General features: G+C 45.3%; 1 protein-coding gene across 8 annotated transcripts in view; it reads left to right on the forward strand.

Annotated features, from left to right (window-relative positions):
• Window positions 1–21416, forward strand: part of NPRL3 (NPR3 like, GATOR1 complex subunit) — a 45910-nt gene that overhangs the window by 15946 nt on the left and 8548 nt on the right. For all 8 annotated transcript variants that reach the window (XR_010466315.1, XR_010466314.1, XM_065030721.1 and 5 more), the window contains 6 exons: window positions 736–817; window positions 7797–7934; window positions 8658–8814; window positions 10684–10790; window positions 12037–12166; window positions 21158–21347. Coding sequence is in view for 6 of the 8 variants with exons in the window: in XM_065030721.1 (XP_064886793.1) it covers window positions 736–817; window positions 7797–7934; window positions 8658–8814; window positions 10684–10790; window positions 12037–12166; window positions 21158–21347 (804 nt within the window). In the remaining 2 variants the exon portion in view is untranslated. The remainder of the gene's footprint in view (window positions 1–735; window positions 818–7796; window positions 7935–8657; window positions 8815–10683; window positions 10791–12036; window positions 12167–21157; window positions 21348–21416) is intronic.

A 21416-nucleotide genomic window follows, 5' to 3' on the forward strand; every position in this document is an offset into this window, starting at 1 on the left:
GGAATCAATATGAACAAGTTTTGGTGCTCTTTAGCGTTCCAACAGCTTTTGACTGCATTTTGCCTCATCCAGGATCACTGTACCTGTGCAAAGATGTCGGCCTTAGAAATGAAGCAGCTTGTTTACTTTCCTTGCTAGCTCAGTTCAGTGCGATCGCTGGGGAATGTGCGCTGAGCCATCACATTTGGGTCTGCCTGTGAGGCTGTGATGGAAGAACTCATAGGTAGCTTGCTTCACCCAACCTTAAGCAAGTTTCCCATGCTTTCATGCTGTCTGCTGCGTCACCAGACTTCTTGTGTGGAAACAACTCTTGCAAGTTGTTACCATGGCTAGCAAATACTTACAGAGCATTTTTATAGACTATACTTCAGAGCAATTTACTATAATATATGCGCTATTTAAGGTGAGCTCTATCTGACGGTGATGCATGATCTTGCTGCAAGCATTAACAATTGAAAGTAACATGTATGAAAACAAAAACACTTAAAATCATCACTTGACAAATTCACAGGTACATGTGCTTACTGAGTTGAGGTTTAGGAGAAGTTGGCAATGTATCACTATTGTTATTTTAACACATAGCTCGAGTTATTGTAAAAGCTTTGAAAAATAATCGTGGATTAAAAATACATGGATTCTGTCCCTAAGATACTGGTTGATACCCAGTGGGGAAAGAGAACACTCTCTTTGCTTTGAAATCAGTTGTTTGCTTTCTTGTTCTGAAATTTTCCATAGGCACAGAAGGACCACAGTCACCTTTTCATCACATCCTACCCAAGTGCAAACTGGCCAGAGATCTTAAAGAGATGTATGACAGGTAAGTGGTAGCTCATAGTATGCTGTTTCTCACTGGAACCTCTTGGCCTTGTTTCTTAGGATATTATCCACATCTTCGTGCTGCTGACTCACTGGGATTTGGGTTCAGGCCAGGTCGAGCAATGTGAAGGCTGTCGAGTGAAATGTTTGTAGAATTTCTACAGTCATCTTTACTGTGGTCTCCCTTTGGTTCTTGAAAGTTGGTGATGTCTGTCACAGCTTTAAGAATTACTGTTTTCTTCCTTCGCAGAGAGGCATATAATGACAAGTGAATTGTAGAGCTGCAAAGTGCCATATGAATATTGTATCACTGTAGAAGTGCTCTAAACCTGCAGCTAAGAGAGAAATGCTGTGTCCAGCACTGATGGCAAGTCAGATACTGCCCTGGCTTCATTTGGTTACACTGTTTATGTCTGCACAGTGAATTTGGATTAGGCGGTGAGACTTTCAGCAGAATGGAAAGTGTAACATGCTGTTTCTTGACTGGATTAAAAGTTCTGGCAAGGATTTCAAAGGAGCGTGGAGTTAGTGTTCCCTTTCAGCAGGAGCTGGCACCAACCTCCCCTGGCGTATTTCTGCTCTGACAGCTTGTCAGTGCTGACTCCTCGTGCGGAGCGGACCCCTCCGTTCAGGATATGCGCTTTGTGAAGGACCTTGATGAAGGAGCACAGAAGGTTTTGGTGGGGAGGAAGGTGATGTGCCCCTCGATTTGGGTGTTTGTCAGGCCTTGGCAAAATTACTCTTGAGTTCCTTGATTGACTGTAGGGCACATTGTATGATATCAGACAAACCTTTTAGCTTCCCTAGATCGCAGTTCCCCCTGTACAAAGGGAATAATTGCAAAACCCTATAAGGTGAGGCACTGAGAGCCTAAATAATTTAAAGATTGCAAAGCAAATTAGAATACTGCTAATAAGCTATTCTTTTTTACGTTCAAGAGCTGTGAATTTCAGCCTGTTTGGAAGGAATGTTGTGCATTGTTCCATACCACTCTTACAGAAGGTGTACTAAAGTTTAAAATAAGGCACTTTTTATGTAGCCTGTAATTCTAATATTAAACTTCACCTACGACTTTTCTCTGTTCCTCTGGGGCCATGTGCTTGTAGCTGGGCAAACCCTGCTCTTGTTCCCCAACATTTTAGCGACACAGTGACATCTTGTGGCACTTCGCTGTGGAACACACAGCCCGAGCTCACGGAGTTTGCTAATACAGCCGTGCCATGAAACAAGGAGGAACAGACTGACCACGGAGAAACACGAGCTGGTGCTGCCCCTAGATGTAAAATAAGGCAGTCTCCCTCATTTAGACATAGAGAGTCAGGGAGAAGTGGTGGAGGTTATATTTTAACACTTTTGAATGATGTTGTCTTAAGCAAATATAAGAAATAAGCTGTTGGTAAAAATATGAAACGAGCATTTGGTTGGAAAGCTCTATTTGAAGAGCAGGTAACAGCGTCCCTTGCTGGCTGGGCAATAAGGCGTGTTCTGCAGTATTTTTCAATTAATGCTTCATATGAGAGAATAGGAAATGTACTTAGTATACCTTCAGTGAGACCAGGTGAAAGGGGCTGCGGCACATACCTCGGCAGGCATGGAATTAAATTTTTTCTTTGGTCAGGTAGAAGAAATGGTCTAGAAATAGGATTTTTATTCTACAGCTCCAAGATGAAGAATCCCAGATTGGGAACAGCTCTGGAGTGAAGTCTGTGCGGTCGTCTATGAAATGAGGGTTAGTCACAAGTGACATGGGATTGCAGAAAAAGCAAACAGATAAGAATGCATAAAATAGAAGTCTTGTCTGTAAGATGGAAACCAGTCCTGCTCAAGATTGTAAATCCTCTGCTGCAATGAATACTGTATCCAGTTTTGGGCACCACGTTTCAAGAATGATTTGGGCCACCTAGAGAGTATGGAGGAGTGAGAATGACCTAAGAGGAAAGATGGAAAGATTTGCTTTGTTTCTTTTAGAGGAGGAAAGACTGCTGGGAACGGTAAGTTCTCAAATGCTTTCAGTGACAATGTGCTGTTTTAAATTTATAGAGTTTTCTGGCATAGCCTTTGGCATAGGGGAACAGCTCAGTGAAGTGAAAAGAACACTTTGAATTGCAGATGGGAACCCAGCTCTCCAGCTGAGATTTGCTCAAGCAGCATTTCCTGGTGTCTGCTGAGTTCTGCAGTCCCAGTCACCTCTTGAATTATCGGGGTTGCTCCAGAGGTGCTGTCTGGCCCTTGGTTTCCTGTAGATGGTGCTGAGGTATTTCAGGCAAGACCCAACATGTCCTTTATCAAGCTGGTTTGTACAAAACCACAAGTGCATGAATCTCTTTGTAGTTCAAAATGTCCCTTGCGTTTTGAATGAAGTGCCCATATTTTGTAAGGCAGGAATCAATAGCCAGGTCATCTTGACTGTACCGCTATTGCTGTGATAGTGACGCGGTGTTATTACACTGACAGTTTAGAGGCAATCAGCATCGAGTTCCTGGGACCTTTTTTGACTGTAATGGAGAAAGCAAACAATAGTGTTTCTTTTTGATTAGTTCAGAAAATAGATTTGAGAGTCTTTGTGTTGTCCCCAAACTCCAGCATTGGTGGGGAACAAAACGTGATGGCTTCAGGACCGAGGAACTCCAGCTGCTGGTGCCTCCGGTGTTACCACACCAACAAATTTAGCAGTGTTGCAAAGGGTGTCTCTTTTAAGCCAGTATTCAATTTAGGGAATTAAGACAGCTTTCACCAAGTTCTATCTGCCACTGCAGGTGATATGTTAGCTCGATACTAGCTAACTGCTTGCCTGTTTTTAGCAAACTTTTCTTAGCTTTACATTGGAATAAAGGTGAAAGTATGGGGAGGGTTTTGGGGAGGATTGGATTGTTTGTGTATTCTTTTTAATACATTTTTAACATAGTATACATTTTTAACCTAGTGGGGTTTGACTGAAATATCAGTAGCTCAGGGAGAAGTGGAATAATTATATGAGATTTAGTGAATTATTAGGTGTGACTTGTTTGGCTGTACTGTAAAATAGAAACTGACTACAGTTATTTGATCAAAGGACGGTCAATGTGTCCTTTACAAGGAAATGTGAAACCTTTTCAGAGCTCTAAGTAGTTACAGGCTCTGGCAAAAATAAAGCTACAAGCTCAGCTTCACCAAACAAGAAAATATATTATTGATTTCTGATATAAATAAGATAGACATAAAATAAGATGTGTGTGTGTAAGATTCATAGCTCTTGTAAAATATGACGTAGGATTGTATTTGTTTTGCCAATCGTTATGGAAAAAAAAGGCAGTTCTGTGGGATATTGGCCAACTTTTGGGTTCACATTTTGGGTCAGTGGCTCCCAGTCGCTGTTCAGGGCAGAGCAGAAGAACAGAGCAAAAGAGAATTGTTATCCCAAAAATGTTTGCCAGCTTCCTGCAGCCCTGGAGGTGGTTTCTGTATATTCAACAGCCTTCAGCTGATCTCACTTCCCTGAATTAGTCCACAATCCCGCGAGCCAGAGTAAATATTTTACAACCACAGCATCCTCTGATAAGGAGATCCATGGCTTAACTAGTTTCTGTGTTTCTTTCTATTTCTTTTGAACTTTGCTCCTTCTAGCACCATGAGATGTCTCAGAGGTCTTACAAGAGAGAGACATGGAACAGCTTTTTCCTATTTACTTCTTCCTGTCTCAGTTTTAGACTGTGATATCACCTCTCTGTATCCTAATCCCTCACCAGGTATTCCTCAGCATTAGTTATCAGTTATCTAACCAGAGATTTGAAAACAGAATGCTGAAATTAAGTTTTCATGGGATAAAATGGAATGCCTTTGAGGGTTTAATAGCTGCTTAGAGTATGGGGAATAAAGCTATTTTTCCCAGTTTTTCTTGAAGTCTGTGGGAAAAAGGAAAAGTCGCAGCAAGGTCACTGGATACCAGTTAACTGATAAACCAGCTTATGAAATTTAGTACTGATAGTAAAGTCATGCATATAAGACCAAACAGCCCTTATTTAGTGCATAACCATTCTGAAAAGAGCTTCAGTGCTAAAGCTCAGGATGCACTAACACTGTAAAAAAATCCCCGTAAACTGTGCGAAGAGCAGTTAGGGAAGAAGCAAAGAACAAAAGAGAGTATTCTGTGAATTCCTGCTGTACCTGCTGCACCTTGGACTCTTTGGGCAATTTCCTACCGGGGGCTCCTCAGACTGCGTCCCGGAGGGTCGGGGCTGTTTGCTCCACAATTTTAGTTGGATAAGGAGAACAAAGTAGAACTGGAGCGAAGTGGCTCCCTAATGCGACTTGAAAACTTGTTTTCTTGGTGTTCTGTTGCTGGTTTTTGCTGTTCTGCTCCTGCCCCTCGCAGGCGGCTTCGGGGTTCGCTGGTCGCCAGCCAAAGCACTCGGGGCCAGCTCACGGAGATTGGTGAGGCTCGTGGTAAAAAGCTTGTGGAACAGGTGACTTTGTGGGGAATCTGTGAAAATGAAGGCAGATGTGGATCCAAACTTCACTTTCTGTGACTTTACTGTATTTCATGTTGCATGAATCTTTGTGTACATGGTGGGGAAATTATGTAACTCTGTTGGCTGGCTAGGGGCAGTTGCACACATTGCTGCTGGAGGGTGTAGCTTGTTCCAGGTCAAATTATTAGAGACTTCTATTAGTTTTATTTTCCATCCAAGGAGGGGCAGATGAAGGAGAAATCATGTACGTAAAGCCATAATGAAGGCTTTAAATTGTATAGTTGGATGCAAATGTAAATGAATGAAATTAAGATCCAGATCTGAACTGAAAATCTGGTTTTCTTGTTGTCTTTAATTCTAGCCTATTGTTGTATAGTGCAGTGTAGACAAAATTATGCTGTGGAGAGTGTAATTATGTAATTAAAGCTTCTGCCTTGGTGCTCTTGGACCAAAGAATGAAAGGAACCAACTGTTACTGTTTTTCTGTTTCCTGAATGTTAAACTACATAGGGAAAATATCCCTGCAAGTGTTTCACGTTTTCATGTATCTTTGCTTCTTTTCTGTAACCTGTTTGAACAACCCCACTAGCTGAGTCTCTTAACTCACCTGTCCCCTTCATTTATTGTTGTGTTTTCTCTCGTGAATATTTGTCCCAGTAGGTAGTGTGAGTAACCACGGCTTCAGGCTTTAGCTTTATGCATTTTGAGAGAATCCAGCTTTATCTGGTGCGTGTTTGGTGGGATAAGCCGTGTTACTGGACTTGCAGCATTTAATGCAAGAAAACGGAGGTGTTTGCCGTGCTTTGCATGTTCCTTCAGGGGTTGGAGCCTCAGGCGTGAGCGCCACAGAGACGCTGGATTCATCCTCCTGGTTCCTTTTAAGAGAAGGAAAACGTGTTTAGTGTCTGCTCCCTTTGCAGCTTGAAAAATCAATGTTTTTCAGAGGTCAGTGCAAGATTTGAGAACAAAACCACGGCCTCTGCTTTTGAAAAACATTGTCTGCAGTGAGATTTCCCCTGATGAGTCTGATCATGCAGGAGGGATCGTGGTTGCTCTCTCACCACTCTGTTGTGGTTTGGTGAATAGTTAAATGGGCAGTCAAAGCTACCCAATGGTTTTGGGTTTTTTTTTTAAACTGAATTTTCAGGTCTCTCTAAACCTTGTATACAACCAGATGAGCTTGAAAAAGAGCATGTTAGTTTGTGGCCTACAACTGAATGCTAGCTATAAATGTTTAAATTGCCACATAAAGAGTTTCCAAGGCATGGATTTGCTCCCGGCCTGTTCCTGGCATGTTTTTAAATCTGTTTTGTGTAGAGGGGAAATTTGTGGGCGTTACCAGCACAAAAGTCATATTGCAAGTCTCAACACACTTAAATTTAAAATTCAGACTGGAATTTTCAGAGTGCAAACTTTGAAATTTTCTTTTAGGCCAAAAAACGCTCTTTTGGAATGATGTTTAAAATCAAAGGGCATAGTGAGAAATTCAGTTCTCCAGTAGATGTGATTAGCAGTTGCTTAAGACTGATTTGTGAGTCTATATGTGTCCCTAACTCAGTGTACATGACAAGGTGGGCCTTGCTGTTCCTCCCTGCTCTGTCCCACGGCCTCCAGCAAAGCTGTTTGCAGGCCAGTGTTTCCTGCTGGCGTTGGGAAGGTTTGCGAAGTGGTGCTGGCTTAGCCCCTTAGCGTATGGTACCCATCTTTACCCATTTTAAAATTAATATAGTTACCTACCTAGGTGTATTTCATCTGTTGCCTAGACTTCCAGGCTTCTGTAAAACTACCCGAATGACGTTCATTGCTCTAATCTCCCGGCTTTCTGGGTTTTTTTCAGTGAAAGAGGCTTATAGCTGCTTTCAGGCTGAACATAAAGGTCAGACTTCATCCTCATTCCTCAGGTGTCCATCATTTCCACTCCAGTCCTGTTGTCTGAAGTTAGCTTAAAGGCTTAGGTTAGTCCCTGTGGTTTCCTAGAGTGAAGAAAACATTTAATGAGCACATTTGTGATTTCATGTGACAAGCAGGGGCAGGTTAGTAGGCAACAAACAACCTAAGCAGAACCGAGGGAGTCCCTTATTGTAGAAAAGTGCTGCTTGTAACATCTCTTGCCCAGTACAGACATCTCCTTTTCTTTTTCCTTGGGGAGGAAGATGGAAGTTGAAGGTGAAAACATTGTGCCCAGTTCACATTTGCCCTTTGCAGCTCTGGTCTGGGGAATTTCCCAGTGCCTTGCAGTAGATCATCAAGAAACACTTTTAACGTAAGATACCGCTGCAAAGTTAAGAGCAGAGGGAGCAGAAGATCAGTGGGGTGAAGTCTTTAAAATCCCCCCAAAGCCTCGTAGGGACTAATGCTCTGTGAGTACAAGTGAAGGAACCCCTGGCAGCCAGCAGCCAGTCTGGGATACACAGGGCGCGTTTAGTCTTTTCCCATCCTGATGTGATTCCTGTGCAGGGGTGAATCTGGACCACTGTTTTGGTTTGTTATACATAGTAAATGCTGTATGTATATATTTTCTTCCTATTTTAGTCTCTGCACCACAGGGGTGGTCCGTTTACATATCAACAACTGGCTGGAAGTGAGTTTCTGCCTGCCTCATAAAATCCATTATGTTGCCACAAACTTTATACCCCCTGAAGCAATTGAGAGAAGCCTGAAATCCATCAGGTAAGAGCAAGCTCTGTCCCTTGGGGTCTGGCCAGTCCTGCCTCCAGTTCCAAGCGTGGCGCTGCAAATGTCTGTGCTGGCATGGCATGGGGTACGAGGTGACACTGAACTGTAGCGGTGGGGGGTGCGTGGTCTGAGAGAGGGCTCCCCGAAGCTGATGCTCAGGTGCCCTGATGCTGCTGTGCATGTGGCGCTGTGAAGCCACAGCCCTTACATTAATATCAGGTGGTTGTACTGAGGTGATGCTGCCAGAGAAGTCTGCGCTGTTTCCAGTCAGAAAATTGTATGTGCATTTTAATCTGTTGACCCAGAAGTAATTTTACTTTTAGAAGAGAGCCCAGGCCCTGTGATATCTTATTTCCTGCATTCTATGTTTACAGCTTTTTACCTGCAAAAATAACTAACTCTTCCTTTCTTCTGCCCCATTCTGTGTTTTGGTAATGCAGATGAGCAGTTTTCAGGCTAGTTCTCCAGGCTTAGTTGCATGCCAGCACAGTAGTGTCTTTTTCTCTAGTCACTGGGACATCCAGTTACCTCTTTTTATGGGGAGCATCTTGTCTTGTGACATGAAAACAAGCTTATTCTGAACCCACTTACAGCAAAAGGATGATATTAGAAGTTGTATTTTTACCCGTAGATTGACCAAGTATCATGGTCTTGGAATAACGAAGCGTTCAGGAAAAGTTGCAGTTTACTGAGCAAATGTATTCCTTCTTTCTGCAGGCCTTACCATGCCTTATTACTTTTAAATGATGAGAAGTCATTGCTTAATGAGCTCCCATTGGACTGCTCTCCTGCCCTGGTGAGAGTAATTAAAACTACCTCTGCTGTGAAGAATTTGCAGCAACTGGCTCAAGATGCTGACTTGGCATTGCTGCAGGTACGGGGAGCTGTCAGCGGCAGCTGAAATTCCTTTAATTCACAAGGCGTTTTCTTTCTCTGTGCCAGCAGGTTTCTGTGGTACACGGGCTCGTCAGTTCTCTTGGTGTGAGCAGAGCACACAGAGAAAGCACGAGCCTTAGAGCGTGGGGAAAGGTCGGGGGGATGAAGGGCAGCAGTGCAATGACGGTGCTTGACAGTCCTGCAGTTGTATCAGAGTCACTGATTGCTGTGGGGCCTTAGGGACGTCTAGGGGTCTGCAGCCCACACCGCTACTCAGAGCAATCCATTAAAGTCGACTGCTTGGGAACTTGTCCATTCGGATTCTCAGTACCTCTGGGATACCTCCCACAGCCCCTCCGGGCCCTGCCTCAGCATTTGACCAGCATCAAGTGAAAAACTCCCCTCATATCTAATGGCAGCATCTCATCTTCTATCTTGTGTGTGTGGCCTCCGATCCCTGTCCCCCTCTGAGGAGAGCGGCTGTCTCCTCTGCCTTCTCGTTAGGTAGTTAAAACCAGAACAAACAGCACTCTTGGCCACCACGGTGGTCTGTCTTGGCTCTGCCACATTGATGTCTTTGTGCAAGTGGAGGCACCCAAAATACAGGTGAGAGCTTGCAGCTGTCATGGCCAGATGCGCTGCTTCCCCTGGACCTGTTGAGATGCTGCGGTGTGGTTCGCTCGCCCATCCGCACAAGGTTGGCCAAGCTGCAGCGTGTGACCAGCTGGCAGCTTTACAGATGTGTAAGGGGATGGAGTGTGTAGTGAGAGACTGCAGAAGCAAAAGGAGCCTCTCCAAGCCAGCAGCTCTTTTTCCAAATGCCTTTCCAGTCCTGACAACTGGATTTCAAATCTGAATTGCTCAGGGTGATGCGAGAAGCCCTTGGAAAGGGAGGTTTGTGCAGTGGAGGGAATGAGACTCTGGCAATCGTGTAAGACATGAGGCCACTGCAAGACCTCTGAGGATGAATGTGATCACCGTGGCCATTTGCTTCTCGGGCCTGATGGTTGTGTGAGATGACACAGGAGAAGGGAAAACTGCTCTGGGCTTCCAGGAGTCGGTTGAGACCTAGGGATGCAATCTATGCTCTGTGTGACAAGGGGGAAGAACACGGCTTGTCATCGCAGACGTTCCTGGTCACAGGTCTGCACCTTCTCTTCTTTGAAGGGGAAGGTCGTATTTTGTAATAAAATTTCCAGGTCTGCTTCCAGGTCTGTGGTGTTACTTGGCATTATATGGCTATGGGATAAACTCTGGAAATTCCCTACTGCTTCTATAGTTTTGTTCTCCACAAAAGAAGCGAAGTTAAATGCATCTAATGATATTGGCTGGACTTGATATTTTGTAGACACTATGTATATGCCTCTTCCAGACCCATTAACAAACACTGACCTTTTTAACACATTAAAATGCTTTGTGTAACTCATTACTGAAATATCTCAGTGCATTAAAAAGGCAATGTTGGTTTCCTTTATGTTTGTGTCATAGCAGAGACTGATTCTTTTGGTGTATTTTTCATGTATAACATTTAATGCATTATGTGCATAAAGACAAATAAGGTTTTGAGACATGAAAAGTAACTCAGTTTCTGTGATACAGTTTGAAGAAATTTCTGTAAGGCAAGGAACTCTTAAGTTGCTTAGAAATGTGAAGCAAACCTGTGGAAATTCATAACCTTGTCAAATGCTTTTTGATGTGCCACATGTTATATTAAACCATGAATTTATTGTGAAGGCAGGGTGAAAGGATGGACTATTTTTCTTTCATTTCAACTCAAACAAGGCTTTTCTGCCATTGTATGAAATTCTTGCTGAGAGTTCGAGTTTTGCTTTTGCTCTCCTAATTTCTCTCTGTTTTCTCAATGCAGGTTTTCCAGCTTGCTGCACATCTTGTCTACTGGGGCAAAGCAATTATTATTTATCCGCTGTGTGAAAACAACGTCTACATGCTTTCTCCAAACGCCAGTGTCTGTCTGTAAGTAGAAGGAAAATCAGTGACTAGCAAGAAGGTGGTGAGAAGTGCAGATACAATTTCCTTCCCTGCGTACCTGGCTACGGGGTGGGATATTTCTTCACGTATTAATTTGCTGAGACCGTACAAAACACAAACCATTACACGTGCCTGAACTTGCAAAGCCATATAGGAATTTGTGTGTGGTAGGGAGGAGCATCATAACAGATCAATATGCTTCTGCAGTGGTGTGGAAACAGTATTTACGCTGTGAAGTTACTTTTAGCATTTTCAGTGTGCTTGCTCGCCAGTTGTCCCTATCGGAGAGGCCGTATGTCCCTGAAGCAATACAGAAACATTTACAAAACCAAAATCCTTTATGATTAAGTTAAATAAATGAGTGTTTCATGGGACTGTGTAGCTGGCACACAGCATCATCTGGAATTAAAAGTAGCAACTCAGGGTAGTGTTGCTGTCACTATTGGATTGTTTTGTGTGATGGCATTTTATACCGATAAGCCTTCTCGCAGACAGAAGGCAGTGTGGCCGTTTTGAGAGCAGGCAGCAGCAATGGAAGGAAGATGTGGAGGCAGTGGTGGGTATTTTTGTTCTGCTGAAGACCGGCAACCCTTTCTCTGTTGGATTTTGAGACATTTTTAGAATCTGTGTTGGAACTCAGTTATAGGAAAATAGTTCTAAATCAAACCATCTGTGATGCAAGTATAAAAATAGGGCTGGAAGGGACCTTGAGGTCATTCAGGAACAACTGTGCCTGTGTCATATATGGCAGTGCTGTTCTTGAAGACCTTTGTACATGGAAATCCTAAGACAGTTATCCTAATATTTAACTTGACTCTCCTTTACTTCTGAGCAGTCAAACTGCTTGTTCTGTGGGCATGGGCAGGGAGAACGGTCACATCTGCAGCTGCATTTGGCACATTCGAAGACTGTATCCTGCCCAGCCCTGTCTCCTCTTTACTGCCAAATCCCTGTTCCTTTGCACAGGTCAAGGCGTTTATAATTTTTATTTTTCTCCTCTGGATTCCCTCCACACCTTGAATAATGTACTGAATGTAACACGAAGATGAAAGTACATGGGCTACTTGGTTACTTTTGCAAGATGCAACATGCCGTGAACTACCCTTAGTGTTTTTCTAGATCATAGAGAATATTTTATTTGGGAACTGGCACTTCTTTAGTGCTTAAATGGATAAACGTTACACTGACCAGCCATGTAAAACTGATTTCTGCCTTTACTTCTTTTCTGTAGCTATTCTCCATTAGCAGATGCATTTGCTTGTCAATTCCGGGGCCACAACCTGCCGACAATGCTTTCCAAGTTCTCCCTCCCAGTGTCACTCTCAGAGTTCAAGAATCCACTTGCGCCGCCCGTTCAGGAGGTGAGATGGGGAGTGCACGAAACCTCCTCGTTCTCCTGCTAAAGAGAACAAGGAATGGTGTTGCTTCTGCAGTACCTAGTCAGGAACCTGCTATTGAACGTTTAGAAGTTGCCCATTGCTCTGTTTCTAACCATGAGATTTGTTGTTTCACTTCCACATGCCAAACAGCTGTGGGGATGTTCAAGGTGAAGCTGTGCGTGTGCTCTGTGTTAGCAAAGCATAATCAGAAAGGAAAAATCAGAATGTTTATTTTTTTCCTTGAGTGATATAGTAGGGAAAACTGAAACTCCATTTGGTCTGCTTAAAACTGTCATAAATTGGTAGGGCTGAGTGCAAGTTGGTGGATTCCTCACAATCACATTATATTCTGTCTACTTCAAGTTCACAATCTGGTTTTGAAAGCAAACTGTTTATTCTCTTAGCTTTTGATAAGAAACTGGAATTGTTCAAAGGCTGTTACAGGAAGTAGACTCAGCATGTAGTCAACCGGAGTCCATGTGTTACAGTGTTAGCATTTTAATGTTCAGATTTGGGATAATAGCGTATGGATTTTGGATTTGTGAGCTGTTGTTTTGCTCACCCGTAGATCATGGCTTGCAGCACTTCTGGGAGCTGGTGAAATGCAAGAGAGAGGTCAATAATGTGAGGTGTCCTGGCTCACACTTGTATTCCCAAATGAAGAAGCCTGGACCTCTGAACAGGGCTCATTGTGGCAGAGGGAGCACGGGCAGGTTTCTGTAGCTCATCTCTTGCGGGGTTGTTTGCTGTCCTTCATACTCTGATGACTTGCTGGTTATATGAATTTAGCTGCTGTTCAAATATCTGGAAGATTACCATCAATTGCGCACGGAGGCAGAATTGTGAGAGAAGAATTTGTTGTAATTACAGGTTGGCAGAGATTATGATCAGAGATAAAATAAGAAATTATGCAGTGTCTAATCCCAATAGTATGTATGGGTCAGCTGCCACCTGGGGAGCCAGGGGAAGAGCTGTGACCATCATTTGTCAGTACTTCGTTGTAGTTACAGACATATCAGTGTCCTGAAAATTGAAGCCAAATTAATAGCATTCATTTCATTCTAGCTGCAGTAGTTTCAGGAGGCATTCTTACTCTCAGTACTCCTTTTAAAATTAATTACTCGCCTTAATACCTCTTCTGCAATATTTCTGGTTGTTCTCAGCCATCCTACTTCTGTTTAAAATAGCCAAATAAAGTCCGCCACTTACTGCTGCAGTTACACCTTGAAACAACAGTGCGTGACCGACATTTGCCAGAGGTGCTGGAGCACTAATCCAGCTCTTTTAGAGTGCAAACCTTCTCTCTGATGCTCACCCGCCCGTGGTGGGGTCCCAAAGGCACAGCACAGCATCGTCCTTCCAGTGTGTATGGAAGGATGAGGGATGAAGCTGTGAAGTGCCGTCTACACTGTCAAAAAGGGAGGTGAGAACTGTGGTTGCCAAAGACTCGGGGCCACGTTGACAAGACACGTGCGTGAAGATGAAGCAGACACTGTACACGGGTGGGCTGCTGTGATGGCGAGCTGCTTTTTGACCAAGCTAAGCATGCCAGGTCTTGGGGGAGTTTAGACTGCAGAAAGTTCTTACATGTTTTCATATCGGTACATTAATGTAGGAAAAGTATTTTCTTCTACTTTGATATACCTATGCAGAACTCCGTATTATTGTTTTGTTAGGAACTAGCCCTTTAAGAGAGATTAATCAATCCCTATCCCAAGGTGGTCAGGCTCCAATTGTGATTAACAGAGACCTAGTCAATAGAGCAATTAATCTGGTGAGATGTGGCTGGGTTTTTGTTCCGCTGTGCAGTGATAAAAGGTGCTGTACTCTGAACTGTAAATATTGTCAAATTGTATTTGCTTTGCCTTTGAAAAAAAATTAACAAAGTTTGGACTTTTCACTGTAATTTTGTTTTTTGTGTATATAGGAGGGCATGTGTGGGGTTTTTTAACTCTGAAGATTTTCACTAGCAGTCTGTTATCTTGTGCTTCTCATCTTGCTGACTGTACTGTCTCTGTATTTCTGAAGGTCATCTGGGCTAGAAGGTCAGTACCGTGGGAAGGGCTGTATTTTCTGCAGAAACTGTTACAGTTTTTCATGGCATCCATCCCATTTGATTCTTGTCTTAAGAAGGGATTGGCTCTTTCCTTTGGCTTCTGCTTCTGGATGGGCATAGGATACGGAAGGCATTGGTAAAGTCCACAATACAAAATAGGAAAGCCATTAAAGAGCCCTTCCTCCTGCTTTTATACCAAGTCAAACTGCCCAATTTGAAAGAGGACAAAGTTACTGCTACATGGGCGGAGCTGCTCCATTCCTTTGAGTAGAGGAAACTGATGTGACACTGGCACTTTTATATTCGCAGTGTTCTGGTATTTTTTGATCGGTAGGAGGTGCAACCAACTTGCAATACCCTGAGCAAGGACAGGGACAAGACTGCCTTGAAATACGGAGGGCATGTCTACATTCTGCTTTTGGTGTCCATCTGTCAAGCAGGTAGCAGATGTCCAGTGCGTGGTGTCTGCCAGCGCCTCCCCATGCCCTGTGCTAGAGGCAGGAGTTTTGCTTAAGCCCGTCATCTTGATCTCGTTTCTCGCCTGTGGTGACGAGCAGTGTATTGCAGCTGAACTCTCTGGTTGCTGAATTCTATCAGTGGTGTTGTGGTTATAATTTGCGAGGTCGTTGGTGTGCATTCAGTGAGCTCAGTGCTAGCTTCTCTCTCTCTCTTCATTCAACCTGCCTTGCTTGGACAGCGGTGTTGCAGCAGTGTGAGGTTGTGCCTACACCTACAGCTCAGCTGATGTAACGATATCTTGGTGCTGCTGAGAGGAGGCTCTGTTTTTTGTTTCCACTCTCAGGTGTGTACACACATGCCTTCCTCCTTCCCCTCTTCCCTTCGTGCTACAGTTCTGGCTCCTGTCCAGCTTGATTCTATTCACATATAATAACTTGTTTCAACTGCACTAGTTTTATGCCAGGTTAGCAGGTGGAATGCGCTCAGGAGGAGATCCAGCAAACTCCAGGGCTGGCACAGAATAAGGGAGGCACTTCTGCAGCTGAGAATGTGAGTGAGGAAAGCAGCTGTTTTCCCCTTTCCACAGTGGTGAGTTGTCTGTTAGCTCCACCGTGCCATGTAGTGTCACCTGGACTTGCAGCAATCCAGTGCAGCCTGGCACTGTCCTGAACAGCAACCAGTTTAGCTCATGCTGCTGTTGCTGGATCTCACCAGGGTGTGGCCATGGGGTGAAGAGATCCTGTGAGCTCATACAATAGGAAGACTCATCTTCCCTTTCAGTCTTTTTACTGGGCAAGAAACAGTTTGCATTTCCTCTACCCCAAAGAAACTGTCCTTCCTTCTGCTGCCTGTGATTGTTGGTTCCTGTCCCTCTGTTCTCCTCTCGCATGTGTGGCACACACAGCCTTGCTGTGACCACAGAGCACACCAGAGTGGAGCTCTGGTGGTGTTCAGTGTGGTGCCCACCCCTTCATAACCTCCTGGGAAAGCACAGAGACACTTAGTGATCTAAAACCTTTCGGTCAGCACAGGCTCACTGACAGACAGCGTGTACAAGGCACATGCTGGAGAATGGCAGTCGCCGTACGGGAATGCTTTCACCTGCTTGTCAGTGCAAGGCTTTCTTAGTGCAATACCAAACTCTCTTCACCCAACTACACTGCACTAAGTTTCTTTGCAAACTGAGAGGATGGGATAATGCTTGTGGCTTCCCCTCAGCCATGCATTAAGGCCTCAGCTAGTTCATCTGTTTCAGAAGCAGCTGTAACATCTCTCTCCCCTGCCTTGGGGAACAAATGTGGACTAGCAGGAGGGATCTTTGCACCCGTAAGGTAGGAGGAGTGTACCTAGGGGAATTAGACATCCCATGTCCTCCCTGCATCCGCTTCACTACAGTAGAGCTCTTTATCATAATGCATATTGTTATTATTACTGTAGTTATCTAATTCTGCCTTGAGGGGGCTAGGATAACTGTGGGAAAAAAACAGATGGGAAAGTATGACAGCTGCTGCCGAACAAAATATGTTTAATTTTTCACTTTTGTTTTAATAAGCCTGGCCATGCTGTTGGGAGTAAGGCACCAGTAGATGAGGCCTCTGCCTTATGCATCTGGAAAACGTGCCGTGCTTTGTGTAACAGCTCAGTGGAAAATGAGCGAGTCTGTCAGGACGGGAGTGGGAGCAGAGCTGCACGCGAACCCTGAATGGGCAGTTGTGTCTGCGGGGAGACGGTGCGAAGGGGCTGTTCTGCTGGGCATCTGGAAGGCATTAGGAGTCACGGGAGCTTTTGTTGGCAGAGCTATGGAAGCAGCATTGAGGTGTGTTTATATTCAGTTGGACTAGGTATAAAATCAGGGGGGTTTAGTGTGGCGAGTTGAAAAAATATGTCTTTCTAGGCCTAAATGGAGGGAATGGTTGAGCTGAGAATTCAAGGCTGTTACCTAATGATTAAAATAGCAATATTAGACAATAAATGTTTTGCCCTACGTTAATAGGGGTCATCAGAGTCTATTTTCTGTAAAATAGGGAGAAGTTTTAATAGCTGATCTGTTTTTCATAAAACAGCAGGGTTTGAATGATAAAGAAAGGCAATACATTTCAGCAAACATGCATCTACCCCAAATACCTCAAATAACTAGATAATCCAGACTGGAGAAGGGAGCTTGTATGCTTTGGTAGGCAAAACAAGCTGTGTTTAAGACTGTGTCCTCCTGTAGTGAGAAACAAGGACAGAGAGCTTCTGGGGTGCTGTTTTCCCTTTCCTGACCCTGTTGCTGGTCCCAGTTATCTTGGCATTTTTCATAGCTTCTTTCTGGGAAAGAAAACAGCCTTTGAGAATCCTTGCAGGAAATGTGTTTCATTTAACACGTTACTCAAAAATTTTACAAATGATCCCTTTGAATCCCAGAGGGAATAGAATAATGAATGCTGGATCTTGTCCCTCCAGGACTTTGGGCTGAGCATTCCTGTGTCTGTCCCAAACTGCCCAGATGGGCTGTCGTATACAGCGCCCGTGTTCCAGAAGCTAATAGATTTTCTTTGCTTTTGTCAATAAACACAAAGCAATGTACTGTTACCAGCACCTTCCATGCTGCCTCACATGACAACACACTCTAACTTCACCCAGGGCTGCTGGGCCGCAGGTCAGGAGCAGAATGAGATGAACATGGGCTGATCCGTGTGGAGCAGAAGGAGATGGACACAGGCTGATCCGTGTGGAGCAGGAGGGGATGGACATGGGCTGATCCGTGTGGAGCAGAAGGGGATGGACACGGGCTGATCCGTGTGGAGCAGGAGGGGATGGACACGGGCTGATCCGTGTGGAGCAGGAGGGGATGGACATGGGCTGATCCGTGTGGAGCAGGAGGAGATGGACATGGGCTGATCCGTGTGGAGCAGGAGGGGATGGACATGGGCTGATCCGTGTGGAGCAGGAGGAGATGGACATGGGCTGATCCATGTGGAGCAGAAGGGGATGGACACGGGCTGATCCGTGTGGAGCAGAAGGGGATGGACACGGGCTGATCCGTGTGGAGCAGGAGGGGATGGACATGGGCTGATCCGTGTGGAGCAGGAGGAGATGGACATGGGCTGATCCATGTGGAGCAGAAGGGGATGGACACGGGCTGATCCGTGTGGAGCAGAAGGGGATGGACACGGGCTGATCCGTGTGGAGCAGAAGGGGATGGACACGGGCTGATCCGTGTGGAGCAGGAGGGGATGGACATGGGCTGATCCGTGTGGAGCAGGAGGGGATGGACACGGGCTGATCCGTGTGGAGCAGGAGGGGATGGACACGGGCTGATCCGTGTGGAGCAGGAGGGGATGGACATGGGCTGATCCGTGTGGAGCAGGAGGGGATGGACACGGGCTGATCCGTGTGGAGCAGGAGGGGATGGACACGGGCTGATCCCTGCCAGCCCGAGCGGTCCAGATGCTGCAGCAGACAGAACCCCCTCGTGGCAGGCTGGAAAGAGGCAGCATGGGGAGATGGGAAGGATGAAAGGAATACGGATGAAATATATATTTGATTGTTAGTTAAATTAAGCAATGAAACATGTTTTGGTTTGTATTTCTGTCACGGTCCTGGTGTTTCAGCCAAAAAAGGCTGGTTCTGGATTCCTACCGTGCTAGATGATGACTGAGTGGAGGCAGTGCTGGGACTCCCAGCCCCTTGGCTGCAGCCAGCAGCCCAGCTCATCCAGTAGGCTGAGACCAAGCACCAAGACTACCCTGTTCTCTGAGGGAGGAAAAGTGTTTCTGACAGCTGGAGCAGCACAGATGCTGCAGGGAAGCCATCTCTCCTGCAGACCTGTCTGTAAGCTCCACCAAGAGGAGCAGATGAAGAACGGATGGAAATTGGGTGTTCCTGTCCAGAGACAAGCAGCAGAACATTTTAGCAAAGCTTCCGCTAGACCTTATCTGTGGAAACACTTGCTGCTTTCAGTAAGAAATAGGTTTAAACCCAGAAAAAGAAGAAATGGTGTGAGGCATGTTTGCATTGATGGCACAAAGCACAGCATGTTGGGCCTGGTACCGGTTGCAGGACACTGAATCACTTGGGCTTTTTTCTAGGGCTAGATTTCAAGAGGTACCAAATTCCCACTGAATCCTTGTTGATTACAGATAACGGTCCATGATCATCATTCTTGCCTAGGGATGATTCTTCAGGCTCACTTCAATAAGGAAGAACAGTTTTCTCTAGTTCTCAAGTTAGTTCCAGCCAATCTTCAGCTCTCCCACTTCTGGCACAAAGACATTTGGCAGCCGTTGGTTGTACAACGTTACAGTTGTAAAGCTGCAGCACCACTTTTTCCTGGCTTCTTGTTCCACTGAGCCACAGCTGCTGGCTCCAGGGTGGCTTTCTAGATATTTGCACCTTCACCTCTACGCTCTAGTGCATGTGTGGAATTAGAGAGTGATGAATAAGACTTTCCACGCACGCAGAGCTGTAATGAAAGCAACTGGCTATTTGTGTAATTCATGGACCCTTCAAAGTGACCAGTGGGGGCTGGTCTAGATCAGGCCCTACCCAGCAGATTCTGCAGGTCTGGTAGAGCCTGTCTTACTGTCTCCATGAATTGCCTTGGATTTTTCCAGGGTTATTTTGTGCTGTGAAGTGTGCAGACCTCTTCCATTTGATGTGAAGCTAGCAAATCAGACATCCAGCGTGCCAACAGGTTGGAAATCTAGGTAAAATATATGAGACATCTTTCCATCCAGGCCTACATCTGGAAGGAAGATTTTTAGCAATGTAATCGCTGGAGTAAACCTCCTTTCTCGTCCAGGCTGATTTCAGATGTTAGCAAAACACTATGCATTTGGTATCTCTTGCCAACCTTCCTCTTCTGTAGATTTTCTGTTAAACACGCAAAATGAATTATGGCTTTTCCAAAAAAGATCTGTTTGAAGGCGATCCCAGATAATGTTTTAAGATTAGGATCCATTCAGCCCCCAAAAGTGGTAATCCCTGAAAAGACAGGGTGTGGGTCTGTCTGCAAACAGAAGATGTTTCTTTTGTGATTTGAGAGCAGAGGAGGAACTGAGCATTATAAGATTTATGGAAATAGGAAAATTATGTGGGCTGATGAACTTTGGTTTGGGGCTTTTATTGAGATTTGGCCCGTTATCCTGGTGATTAACAGAGCAGAGCTAGCTTCCCTCGCAGAGTCTGAGCTCATCCTGCCTGTGTTTCTCTCACCAAAACAGTGTTGGTTGCTATGAAATCCCCAAACAGCTTTTGTCAGTGAATCAGTGTTCTCAGGGCCGTTAGCCATGGGAAGGGTTGCCTGCAGTGATATGAAAAGACTTTTTGTGCAGAAATTCAGACACGATGATGCGTTTTGAATGCTCCTCCAAAACTCCTGAAAATGGGCCATGCCAGGAACCTACAGACGCTTGTTCCTTGCTCTGCCTGCTGCTTTCAGCATCGCTCTGGGGATATTGTGCGGGTATTCAGCCCCTGGGACACAAAGGTGTTGTGCATGTTTGTTTAAAATGAGCATCATCTCTCGGCGCTTTTGAAATCTTGCCTGTCTGCACGCCAGAAACCAAAGTGTCTTATAAGCTGGGCCTCTCCTATTCTTGCAGAGGGATGGCAAGCAAAAGGGGGATCCCTTTGTGTTCAGAGGGGACTCCTTGGCAGCAGCTGCTGCCTCTTGGGAAGGTTTCTGCTGTTGCTTGTGCTGTTTCTGCGTCGCCGAGTCCCAGCAGAGCTCTGGGCTCCGGGGTCTCTCCTGTGGTTGTGCAGTGATTCCCCATCTGACAAAAGACGGTTCCTACTTCTGGGCACTTGCCTTGTTTGCTTCAGCTCTGCCCCCTCACCCTGCCCGCTCCCTGGCTGCACTTTAATCTCATCACTCTGGGATTAACCCTTTGGTGATCACTGATTTTAGTGGGACTTGTCTGGAAACCAGCAAACTGATCTCTGGGCTCATGCCGTTGGGCCACGGGCATGAGAGCCTGCAGCTGGATGACTCATGTCCCATGTCTGGTCTCTCAGAAGGAAGATTATCCCATTATTTTAGCACCTGTTAAACTTGTTCTGTTTACAGAGGACAGAACAGATCCCCGTGGGGTTGTATGGCCACATTTGTACGGCTAAAGCACGATGTGGTGAGGGCGTCCAGCGGCTCTGCTGGAACATTGCAGGTGCTGGAGGCATGGACAGGGGCAGGACGGGTTCATTTGAGGACACTGGCTGTGCTGGTCAGTGGAGCAGGAGGACATGCTGGTCATTAAAGGTTTGATTACAGCCTAAGTATCCACAAAGGCTTTGGGTGTGATGAACATGTGTGCCTGGTCACCTTTTTTTATGATTGGAGAAGAGATAAAACTGTTGTGTGGGGTGGAAAGCATTACTCCTTGCGACTTCTTAGTCACAAAGCCCAACCTTTGTGTATTGTTTTCCTGCTGTATTTTATTTCACGGGTCTTTAATATGTCATTTCTCACTCTGCAGACTCAGCTCATTCAGATGGTGATATGGATGCTCCAACATCGGCTTCTTATTCAGCTTCACACGTACGTCTGTCTGATGGTGCCACCAAACGAGGAGGATTTCCGAGCGCAAGATGAAGACATGCCCTTCACTGCCAGAGTCGGAGGCCGAAGTTTAAGCACCCCCAATGCTCTCAGCTTTGGTTCGCCAAGTATGAGCACACTTTTCTCTGCTGTTCAGACTGCAGCCCACTGCTGGAGCTGCCGTTAGCCATGCCCAG

Source organism: Columba livia, chromosome 15 (assembly GCF_036013475.1).
Source record: "Columba livia isolate bColLiv1 breed racing homer chromosome 15, bColLiv1.pat.W.v2, whole genome shotgun sequence".
Taxonomy (NCBI): Eukaryota; Metazoa; Chordata; class Aves; order Columbiformes; family Columbidae; genus Columba; species Columba livia.